Source organism: Lepidochelys kempii, chromosome 3 (genome assembly GCF_965140285.1).
Source record: "Lepidochelys kempii isolate rLepKem1 chromosome 3, rLepKem1.hap1, whole genome shotgun sequence".
NCBI lineage: Eukaryota > Metazoa > Chordata > Testudines > Cheloniidae > Lepidochelys > Lepidochelys kempii.
This window is the reverse complement of record NC_136382.1, coordinates 87,404,733-87,417,426: the sequence shown is the minus strand read 5'-3', so window position 1 is coordinate 87,417,426 and position 12,694 is coordinate 87,404,733. Positions and strand designations below refer to the sequence as shown.

The 12,694-nt window shown below is 42.8% G+C and overlaps 1 protein-coding gene across 1 annotated transcript in view; it reads left to right on the top strand.

Annotated features, from left to right (window-relative positions):
- Window positions 1-12,694, top strand: part of LAMA4 (laminin subunit alpha 4) — a 157,270-nt gene that overhangs the window by 56,100 nt on the left and 88,476 nt on the right. Inside the window, exon 5 of the mRNA XM_073337097.2 lies at window positions 4,233-4,447. Coding sequence (XP_073193198.2) covers window positions 4,233-4,447 — 215 coding nt within the window. The remainder of the gene's footprint in view (window positions 1-4,232; window positions 4,448-12,694) is intronic.

Below are 12,694 nucleotides of genomic sequence, written 5' to 3'. Positions count from 1 at the left end.
ATAACTGGACTATGAATGAGGGGAAAAATGAATGCCAAATATCCAAAGGAGAGAGTTGTGTGTAAAGAGCAAGGAAACAAATGAGATTTTGTCACAAAGTAAAAGTTACAGTTACCTCCTAAATAAAATAATTTCTTGTAAATGCAAGTAACTCAAAGTGTCAATATACTACCTTTTGAACCTTTAAAGTGGCCACAGTTACAATTTTACAAGTAAAGCTACTGCAGATGGAGAGCATAAAAATGAAATAAACTTGTTTCCAGTCTGACTATATACTGTTATTCTTCTGGAATGTCATATATGCAAACGTAGGACAATATAGACAATTAAAAGCTTGGTAAGATTTCTCACTGGTTATTAAAATGTCACACTAGACTACAAATGAATGAAGTTCTGTGGAAAGGGTAACAGACATATTTCTATTCAGAGTGGCAGAAAAGGAGAATGTAAACTTACTTTATCTGGTTTCTAAGAGCCACTGGCCTGCTTTTCGTGTACCAGAGGAAAAAGATAAGAGCAGGCAAAGGAGAAGAAAGGAAGAAGAAAGCAGTTAGCCCAAGTCAGTGAGGGCAAGTTGGTTAAGTGATTAGTAATGGTGGATGGATCTTTTCTCTTCTAGGCTGTTAATTGCAATCCAATCTATGTCGGCAGCAATGAAAAGTCTTTATCTTCTGATGCCTATATATGGGGCCTGGATGAAATGAGGTGGTGGTCACCATCCTGTTCCAAGAGGACCCTCTCACTGAGCACTAGCTAGTATTCTTCATTGGTAATCTCAGTTGTCAGACTAGTGATTCAGTTGGTGTGGAGAGTGACTTTCTCTCTTTCCCCGGGGAGCGTGCAGGAATAAAAATTTGAAACTTTTCGAGGGGCTTGTTCTGTGCCCCAGCCACAGCCCCAGGACCAGAGGAGCTTGCTGTCCTCCCTGTGGCCCCGGGTCTGGAGGAGTTCACTCACTCACTCTCCCCACAAAGCCCGGGGGCTGGAGGAGCTGTCAGCACCTGCTATGGCCCCGGGGCCAGAGGAGTTCTGTGCCCCTGCTGATTATTGGGGGATCCCGAGCCTCTGCTTCCCCCCCACACCCTGTGCATGCCCCTACTCTCTCCCATAGGAGATCCTTTATATTGGTGAGGGGATACATGTCCAGGGCAGTGCTGGGCTGTTTGGACTCTACCACATGTGCAGACATGGAAGACCGATAAAGGTTGCTAATCTGGCACTTTTCAGTTTTTGACCTTAAATTACCACAAGATCACATGTAAATGTTACTTTAGGCCCATGTCATGCGTGCCCCTGACATGGTGTACAGTAGGGGTGGAGCACAAAGATTTTCACTCCCTTCCTATGTAACAGCCATGTTACAGCCCCTGCACTCTGAAGTGCACAAGTACTGATCCCTGCCTACTTTCCTGCTCCCTGGGGACTGCCCAGGACCTCAAAAGGGCCAAGGTGGAATCAGACCGTGTTCCCACCCCTCTGTACAGGCCTAAGGAATGTGACTGGCACTTCAGGGTAGTAAGCGGCAGGACGTGAAGAGATGTAACAGCATGTGTGCTCTTGCAGTGCACTGGGAAGCAAGCTGCCTCATTTCCTCTGGCTTCTGTGTGAGAGGTTTTCTTGTTCTGCTCGGGAGGCTTGGCACAGAACTGCCTGACTTATTCTTCAGTTAGTTGCCAACACGTAATGTTGGGAAACCATGGAGATTTTTGCTAGGAATTGTGAAAATGACCTCACAATCCCCAAGTGTAAAGTTGTGAGCGAGTGAAATCCTTTTGTTCATGGCTTTAAAAAATGAGGCATTATGGCAGTAACAAATGAAATCCAGTTTTTGTTATTTTCTAATTATTACAAGCTTCTCTATAGAAAAAGTGCCATGGTGGACATAAAGGAAAGGTTCCATTGCCACGGTTACTGGAGGGGAAGTTAACATCTTACCCACCAATAATCACAGGAAATAAAAATCACAAGAAATAAAAGAGAGAGAATTTGTTAACTTCATTATTTCAACAATGAGACGTTGAAAAATCACATGGAAATGAAAATATTTTTATTTAGCAGTGAAGAGTCATTTATCGGGACATGACAGGAATGGAGAAGGCCTTTTCTTTGCAGCTTTCCTTGGGACATAAAGTAAGGAGATGGAGCAGTGTATTTCTGTCCAAGTTTCCTTGCTTTTCTCATTCAGTGCCAACCATTCAGAGGAGTTGGATGCAATCCAAGTCAATGTTATGTGATATGGGGAAGTGAAAGTGACACATGCACATTTTCAGCTCTGAACGTTTCTGTCCATTTTAAACAGCTATTCCAGCTGATAAGCTATGGCTAATAGAAGTGAGGCAGACAGTCATAAAAAACAGCAGTTACCTCCATGCCCACAAACACATGAGTGGGAATGAGACTGCATGGCCGTACACATTTCTGTCATGTATGAAGCTGCACTTCAACTGAATAGTGTATTTCAGAGAAGAAAAACTGAGCACCTCATCTTCATTATAAGGAATGTCCTGTGGTAATGGCATATAGAGTCTTTTACCTGGAGGCCATTAATTTAAATCTAGCTCAGGTTAGCAGTGTCCAAGTGTTATTTCTATTGAAGTTTTGTTCGGTGGCCCATATGAAACGATTTGGTAGTCACACAACACTTACTAGTAGATGGGTGACCACATGAAAAACCTCTAACTAGATTTTTTTTTTTTAAGGACAAATGTGAAAATACAAAAAAATTCAACCAGTTCTACTGATGGTCAAAAAATTAGAGGAATTTTTTCCTGTCTATATTTCAAACTTCAGAATGTTGTTGACATTTGAAAAATATTGGCTAGCTCCACTAGCTGGTACTAACTGAGGGTGTGAAAAGCCTTTAAAAGACTTTCAGCATGACTGGATCGCAGCATTGCTATCTTTACCAGTGGAATGCCTGTGCTTGACAATAATGCTTGCAATATTGAACTAGAAGGGTGAATACCATGGCAAAATTCCCTCCGGAAACAGTTACTGCCACGCTTTGATGCAGAGAAGTGGCACAAGTGACATACTGTCCCTAACTCCTGAAGCTGAACATAATTTCTTTTCACTCCAAACTTGGGTCCATGTGGATGAGACACTATGGGCCTAATTCTGCCCTCACACCAGTGTAAATTGAGAGTATCTCCATGGAAAACAGTGGAGCTAAACTGATGATGATGAGAGAAGAATCAGGCTGTATATCATTACAACTGAATTCAGATCGCTGCTACGGTGACACATAACCATGGAGCCTGGCTTTATTATTTATCTCTAAGTCACCAAAATGACAGACCATTTTTCTTACTGTCAGGTTATCCTAGTAGTTTGTGCACATGGACATGCACTTCACTGACAAAGGCAATTAATTCAAGCAGTTTAAAGTCAGTTTGAATTATATGGAAATGCTTTTCATTTTATGTACAATTTTATTGTGGGAGTTTAGGATGTGAGTATAGTCAAAGCACTGATGAGGAAGCTCAAGGGAATCAGAACTCCTTTCTTCTTTCACAAAAAAAAACCAAACCAAACAAATGTAGAGAGAGGCCAAAATCAGAACGATCTGCCCAAATCTCCCAAGTTTGTAGCATACTGATAAAATGAAATGTGGATTTGAGTAAAATCTTGTTTAGGTTTTATCAAAATCTGACTGAGGTTTTGCAAAACTCCAGTTGCTCCATCATAGAGATTGGCAAACACCAAACCATTTTACAGAGATCCTTTCTGCTATGAACTTAGATAGAGGAGATAAAATGGACTCTGAATCTGGACTTCCCCGGGTTGTTTTTGCAACATGAAAGCTGACCTCCTCGGCCCGTCTCCCATATAATGCAAGATAGTTCATGAAGTCCGAAGCTGTTAGTGAATAAAATAAACACCAGAATTGCTGAGTGACCTGCCAAGATAGTTTTGTGATGCTTTCAAAAAGCACTGTGTAACAAACATTTTCATTGCTAAAGAAACAGACAAAAAAATATGGACTGAAGTAATCATGAACTAGAAGTGTTCTAGATGCAGTACTTGTTCCTCAATGCCACAGAGCTATAAATCCCTAGATAGATTTATAATTAGATTAGATTACAAAACATCTGTCATAATTTAAATTTTGTTCACTAGCACTTGCAGAATGTCACCATCAATTCCTGGTGGCCTAATAAGGACAGAAAAATGATACAGCAGAGGGGAAATTGATCATTATTAATCATCTTTGGGCTTGGATTTCTTCTCAGGTGTGCTCCAGGTTACTATGGAAATCCCTTGCTGATTGGAAGCACTTGTAAAAAATGTGACTGCAGTGGAAACTCAGATCCTAACCTAATCTTCGAGGATTGTGATGAAGTGACAGGCCAGTGCCGCAACTGCTTGCGCAATACAACAGGGTTCAAGTGTGAACAATGTGCTCCTGGCTATTATGGAGATGCCAGAACAGCTAAAAACTGTACAGGTATTGTATTGTGTTAGTAATATATACTATCGTGTAGTTAAAGTATAGTATAGTACAAATATAGTGCTTCACTCTTGCCCCATTCCCCATTTCATCCACTAAAAAGATCAGCAATTTTGTAATATCACCGGTAATTAAAATGTCATTATTAGGATTCAGAGTTAAATGCCCAATGAGATTAGTGAGTGTCTAGGTAATTTACACCTGTTGACTCTTTGATTCAAGCTCTTTACACTTAGGAAGACAATTCTATATTCGTTACACTCTGATCACATTTAGAAGGTTTTCTTTGCAACCATGAAGGCTAGAAATTTATTATTTTTTTTAATAATAGTTTAGATTTTGCAGAATCTGAATAGGCTATCTAGGCTACATGGATATTACAAGAAAAGGACTGGTGCTTGAGATCTCTGGTGTCACATATATAGAAAGACACACCCACACATCTTTCTACTGCACACATGTATCCTTGAAAATACAGATTACCACATATCAGTAAACTAAAGCTCATGTCTCACTGTAGTTTTTGGCAGTACAGTACTGTCTTAACTATAGTTATTTTGACCTGAGCACCTAATCAAAATTCAGGGCCTTCTAGGTTGTTAAAATTGGAAATAGAAATTGACAACTAATTCTGGTATTTTCTTTGATGCAATCTTGTTTATTTACAAGGAATGCACACAGTCCTCCTTCTCCCAATGCAGGAGGAAGCAAAAAAAACAAAAGAAGGGTTTCTTAGCATACATAGAATCATAGACTATCAGGGTTGGAAGGGACCTCAGGAGGTCATCTAGTCCAACCCCCTGCTCAAAGCAGGACCAATCCCCAACTAAATCATCCCAGCCAGGGCTTTGTCAAGCCTGACCTTAAAAACTTCTAAGGAAGGAGATTCCACCACCTTCCTAGGTAACGCATTCCAGTGCTTCACCACCCTCCTAGTGAAAAAGTTTTTCCTAATATCCAACCTAAACCTCCCCCACTGCAACTTGAGACCATTACTCCTTGTTCTGTCATCTGCTACCACTGAGAACAGTCTAGAGCCATCCTCTTTGGAACCCCCTTTCTGGTAGTTGAAAGCAGCTATCAAATCCCCCCTCATTCTTCTCTTCTGCAGACTAAATCCCAGTTCCCTCAGCCTCTCCTCATAAGTCATGTGTTCCAGTCCCCTAATCATTTTTGTTGCCCTCTGCTGAACACTTTCCAACTTTTTCACATCCTTCTTGTAGTGTGGGGCCCAAAACTGGACACAGTACTCCAGATGAGGCCTCACCAATGTCGAATAGAGGGGAACGATCACGTCCCTGGATCTGCTGGCAATGACCCTATTTATACAGCCCAAAATGCCATTGGCCATCCAGCTTCTTGGCCACTGTAACCCCTAAGTTCTGCAGAACTGCTGCCGAGCCATTTGGTCCCTAGTCTGTAGCGGTGCATGGGATTCTTCCTTCCTAAGTGCAGGACTCTGCACTTGTCCTTGTTCAACATCATCAGATTTCTTTTGGCCCAATCCTCCAATTTGTCTACGTCCCTCTGTATCCTATCCCTACCCTCCAGCGTATCTAGCTCTCCTCCCAGTTTAGTGTCATCTGCAAACTTGCTGAGGGTGCAATCCACACCATCCTCCAGATCATTAATGAAGATATTGAACAAAACTGGCCCCAGGACTGACCCTTGTGGCACTCCGATTGATACAGCCTGCCAGCTACACATGGAGCCATCGATCACTACCCGTTGAGCCCAACGATCTAGCCAGCCTTCTATCCACCTTATAGTCCATTCATCCAGCCCGTACTTCTTTAACTTGCTGACAAGAATACTGTGGGAGACCGTGTCAAAAGCTTTGCTGAAGTCAAGGAATAACATGTCCACTGCTTTCCCCTCATCCTCAGAGCCAGTTATCTCGTCATAGAAGGCAATTAGATTAGTCAGGCATGACTTGCCCTTGGTGAATCTATATTGACTGTTCCTGATCACTTTCCTCTCCTCTAAGTGCTTCAGAATTGATTCCTTGAGGGCCTGCTTCATGATTTTTCCAGGGACTGAAGTAAGGCTGACTGGTCTGTAGTTTCCCGGATCCTCCTTCTTCCCTTTTTAAAAGATGGGCACTACATTAGCCTTTTTCCAGTCATCCGGGACTTCCCCCGATCACCACGAGTTTTCAAAGATAATGGCCAATGGCTCTGCAATCACATCCGCCAACTCCTTTAGCACTCTCGGATGCAGCGCATCCGGCCCCATGGACTTGTGCTCATCCAGCTTTTTTAAATAGTCCCAAACCACTTCTTTCTCCACAGAGGGCTGGTCACCTCCTCCCCATGCTGTGCTACCCAGTGCAGTAGTATGGGAGCTGTCAATGTTCCTTCCCCACTCTGAACTCTAGGGTACAGATGTGGGGACCTGCATGAAAACCTCCTAAGCTTATTTTTACCAGCTTAAGTTAAAACTTCCCCAAGGTACAAACTATTTTACCTTTTGCCCTTGGACTTTATTGCTGCCACCACCAAGCATCTAACAAATGTATAACCAGGAAGAGCATGCTTGGAAACGTCTTTTCCCCAAAATCTTCCCAAACCCTACATCCCCTTTCCTGGGGAAGGCTTAATAAAAATCCTCACCAACTTGCATAGGTGAACACAGACCCAAACCCTTGGATCTTAACAATAATGAAAAAGCAATCAGGTTCTTAAAAGAAGAATTTTAATTGAAGAAAAAAAGTAAAAGAATCACCTCTGTAAAATCAGGATGGCAAATACCTTACAGGGTAATCAGATTCAAAACATAGAGAATCCCTCTAGGCAAACCCTTAAGTTACAAAAAGACACAAAAACAGGAATACACATTCCATTCACCATAGCTTATTTTATCAGCCATTTAAACAAAACAGAATCTAACGCATATCTAGCTAGATTACTTACTAAGTTCTAAGACTCCATTCCTTTTCTGTTCCCAGCAAGAGCATCACACAGACAGAGAGACCCTTTGTTTCCCCACCCCCTCAGCTTTGAAAGTATCTTGTCTCCTCATTGGTCATTTTGGTCAGGTGCCAGTGAGGTTATCCTAGCTTCTTAACCCTTTACAGGTGAAAGGGTTTTTCCTCTGGCCAGGAGGGATTTTAAAGGTGTTTAACCTTCCCTTTATATTTATGACAGGAGCTGACCTTGTTTGTGAAGTCAGAGGCAAAAAAGCATTGAGTACATTAGTTTTTTCCACATCCTCTGTCACTAGGTTGTCTCCCTCATTCAGTAAGGGGCCCACACTTTCCTTGACTTTCTTCTTGTTGCTAACATTCCTGAAGAAACCCTTCTTGTTACTCTTAACATATCTTGCTAGCTGCAACTCCAAATGTGATTTGGCCTTCGGGATTTTATTTCTGCATGCCTGAGCAATATTTTTATACTCCTCCCTGGACATCTGTCCAACTTTCCACTTCTTGCAAGCTTCTTTTTTGCGGTTAAGATCAGCAAGGATTTCACTGTTAAGCCAAGCTGGTCACCTGCCATATTTACCATTCTTTCTACATAGTGGGATGGTTTGTCTCTGTAACCTCAATAAGGATTCTTTAAAATTCAGCAATCTCTCCTGGACTCCTTTCCCCGTCATGTTATTCTCCCAGGGGATCCTGCCCATCAGTTCCCTGAGGGAGTCAAAGTCTGCTTTTCTGTAGTTTGTGTAGTCCAGGGTCCGTGTTCTGCTACTCTCCTTTCTTCCTTGTTTCAGGATCCTGAACTCAACCATCTCATGGTCACTGCCTCCCAGGTTCCCATCCACTTTTACTTCCCCTACTAATTCTTCCCTGTTTGTGAGCAGCAGGTCAAGAAGAGCTCTGCTCCTAGTTGGTTCCTCCAGCACTTGCACCAAGAAATTGTCCCCTACACTTTTGAAAAACTTCCTGGATTATCTGTGCACCGCTGTATTTCTCTTCCAGTAGATATCAGGCGATCTAGTAACTTCTGTTAGTTGCCGGAAGAAAGCCTCGTCCACCTCATCCCCATAGTCCGGTGATCTATAGCAGACTCCCACCATGACATCACCCTTGTTGCTCACAGTTCTAAACTTAATCCAGAGACACTCAGGTTTTTCTGGAGTTTCATACTAGAGCTCTGAGCAGTCATACTGCTCTCTTACATACAATGCAACTCCCACACCTTTTCTGCCCTGCCTGTCCTTTCTGAACAGTTTATATCCATCCATGACAGTACTCCAGTCATGTGAGTTATCCCACCCAGTCTCTGTTATTCCAAAGACATCATAATTCCTTGACTCTGCCAGGACTTCCAGTTCTCCCTGCTTGTTTCCCAGGCTTCTTACATTTGTGTATAGGCACTTGAGATAACTCTCTGATCATCTCTCTTTCTCAGTATGAGGCAGGAGCCCTCCCCCTCACATTCTCCTGCTCATGCTTCCTCCCGGTATCCACTTCCCCATTTACCTCAGGGCTTTGGTCTCCTTCCCATGGTGAACCTAGTTTAAAGCCCTCCTCACTAGGTTAGCCAGCCTGCTTGCGAAGATGGTCTTCCCCCTCTTCGTTAGGTGGAGCCCGTCTCTGCCTAGCACTCCTCCTTCTTGGAACACCATCCCATGGTCAAAGAATCCAACGCCTTCTCTCCGACACCACCTGCGTAGCTATTTGTTGACTTCCATGATTCGACGGTCTCTATCCGGGCCTTTTTCTTCCACAGGGAGGATGGACGAGAACACCACTTGCACCTCAAACTCCTTTATCCTTCTTCCCAGAGCCACGTAATCTGCAGTGATCCAGTCAAGGTCATTCTTGGCAGTTTCATTGGTGCCCATGTGGAGAAGCAGGAAGGGGTAGCGATCCGAGGGCTTGATGAGTCTCAGCAGTCTCTCCATCATATCGTGAATCCTAGCTCCTGGCAAGCAGCACACTTCTCGTTTTTCCTGGTCGGGGCGGCAGATAGATGACTCAGTCCCCCTGAGGAGGGAGTCCCCGACCACCACCACCTGCCTCCTTCCCTTGGGAGCGGTGGTCGTGGAACCCCCATCCCTAGGACAGTGCATCTCATGCCTTCCAGTTGGCGGAGTCTCCTTCTGTTCACTTCCCTCAGACTATCATCTAGTCCACTCTCTGCATTAGTACCTGTGGAGAGAACATGAAAATGGTTGCTTACCTGTGTCTCCATTGCTGGTACATGGATGCTCCCCTTTCTTCTTCTGGAGGTCACATGCTGCCAAATTTCTTCACTGTCCTTCTGTCCCCGCTGCGCAGCCTGCTCTGAATCTTCAGAACGTTGTGTCCATAGAAGCATATCCTGACGTCTGTTCAGGAAATCTTCAGTTTCTCTTATGCAAAGCAGGGTCGATACTTGTTTCTCCAGACCTTGAACCTTCTCTTCCAATATGGAGACCAGCTTGCACTTTGTACAGACAAAGTCAATTCTGTCCTGTGGAAAAAAGACAAACATGGCACATCCTGTGCAGGTCACAACAGCTGAACGCTCACCATCCATATTACCTTCCTTCTACGAGCTTCCTCAGGAGTTGTAGTAACTACTCAGAGAAGCCGGCAAGATGTAAGCCTCAGTGCGCTCTCCCCCGGTGAACTCCCAGGCAAACTCCCTCTGTTAGCCTCTCTGCTGTTTGCCGCTCAGCTGATTTGCAGCTGACTGGCTTTTTATAACAGTCAGGCCCATTCAAGGCTCACCTGGAACAAAGCACTCCCAATTCACACTTTTCAAACAATCAAGCACACGGTCAAACTGACAAACTAGTTTGTCAAACAGGGTCACGCTGACTCAGAATTTCTCTCCACGCTTCTCCAAGGTCACACCATGATTACAGGCTGCAGTTTAGCTTTCTTGTTATGCCTCTGAGTCTCTCTCAGCTTCTTGTCTGTGCCCTGCTTATCTTGTCCCCACCCATCCACCCACCCACCCAGTCAGAAACTACCCAGAGGAACCCTCTTCACACTTGGAACTAGCTTCTGACTAGACTCCACGGGCTCCTTATTTAGATGTCACCCCTTAACTGTCTTTTACAGCTATCTTAATTGAAGGGTGCATTCACATCCATCAACAAGATTTAAACTCAACCAACAACAACCAAAACTTAACCCAATTCACAACAGTATAAACTCATTGCTACTAAAAACATTTCATTTATACTAGACAAGTAACTAAGTATGTATGCAATGTACCATTTGTTGTGCACCACACAAAACTCCCAAGTCCAATATTGACCTTACATTTCTTCTCTGCTTGGCAGAGGCTGGGAGTCTCATGGAGTCTCAGTCCATTGGAAAGTGGCCAACTAGTTACTACACTAATTCTGAACAATGTCTGTAATACCAGCCAGTGTGAGAAGCAATACAGACAGCAGTCTTGGAATAGGCTATGTTATGCAGCTAGTTATGCACATGGCTAGTTGATGTAAATACCATGTTGTTCTTACTTTTACTTTCATCTTCCCTTTTCCATGTCTTCCTATTGTTAGTTAAATTCACCTGTTGTGTCTTATTTAAAATTAGCTTGTAAATCATGCCTTTGTGTATGTCTATCCTGCACCCTGCACAATGGGACCACATAAAACTGATGCCATAGTAATTAAAGATCCAGTAGCAGTTTCTGTGAGAATAGGATTCTTCTTAGTGGCCTGGCTACATTCCAACTCAGTCTACCTAGATTTCCCCGACTGATAATTTATTCGTCACTTTCTACTCTAAACACTATTGTGTAACCTTGTTGGTTCAAGAGAAGCTACAGTGTTTCCATACTTCAGATGAATGCAGTTTCAGAGGTGGGTAAAATGATTAGCACTGGCCACAAGAGGATGGTGTTTTGTTGGGAAAAATTGTCCCGAATTTGAATGACAAGTTAAAAAAAAAATTAAAATTTTGTGGGAGGAAAAATTCTGAAAAATCCATTTCAAGAAAACCAAAATGGAATTTTGCAACTAGCTCCCAACTAGCTCCTTGGGCAGTTGCCTCCTGGGGTTGTCCATTCCCCCCTTCTCCAAGCAGCAGCCTTCCCATGCTGCCTAGGGAGCTGGGAGAGCTAAGGGCTGGCAGGAAACCAAGCAAGCAGGCAGGCCTGGTTTCCATCCAAAATTCTGATGGAATTAACACATTCCTGAAGAACATTTCGGCTGTATAAAATCAGTGTTTTCCAACAGAAAAGTGTTCCACTGGAAAAATTTTGACCAGCTCTAAAAATGATCACTATGCATGGAGGGTAAAATTCATCCCTCTGTCAAAAGGTCACAACATTTAAACATTTAAATTGTTAAAATAGGGCTTAAATGCAATTTCAATGATGCACAGACCTTGTGCTAGCTTTCTGCACATAAATGATTTAAATGCAGAGTCTGTCCACTGTAAATCAGTTTGGCTTTCCATCAAGGGTTCACCCTGCAAGAACAGCTTTTCTTGCAGTATTTCAGTCCTCATGAAAACCAGGAAACAAATTAAGAATGGTGCATCATTTTTCTCCAAATCTCAAGAAAAATTTGGACTTGAACAAAGTTTGGGTCACATCTTATTTGATCTGAATCTGTTTATTTATTCTTAGTTACAAAAGTTCATTTTACAGCTGACTCTTGAATAAATCCTGATTTTGGAATGTTCATTTTGGAGAGATTCAAAGCTCTAATTTTATCTTAACTGCTGCTAAAAATTGTAACGTGGCATATTTCACTAACAGGAGTATACTGCCTGAACAGAAACACTGTAGAAACATTTAGACAAGCTAGATCCACTATGACCCCCAGATCCCTTTCTGCAGTACTCCTTCCTAGGCAGTCATTTCCCATTTTGTATGTGTGCAACTGATTGTTCCTTCCTAAGTGGAGTACTTTGCATTTGTCCTTATTGAATTTCATCCTATTTACTTCAGACCATTTCTCCAGTTTGTCCAGATCATTTTGAATTTTAATCCTAACCTCCAAAGCACTTGCAACCCCTCCCAGCTTGGTATCGTCCACAAACTCTGTAAGTGTGCTCTCTATGCTATTAACTAAATCTTTGATGAAGATATTGAACAGAACCAGATCCAGAACTGATTCCTGTGGGACCCCACTCATTATGCTCTTCCAACATGACTGTGAACCACTGATAACTAATCTCTGGGAATGATTTTCCAACCAGTTATGCACCTATCTTATAATAGCTCCATCTAGGTTGTATTTCCAGTTTGTTTTTGAGAAGGTAATGCGAGACAGTATCAAAAGCCTTACTAAAGTCAAGATATACCATATCTGCCACTTCCCCCCATCCACAAGGCTTGTTACCCT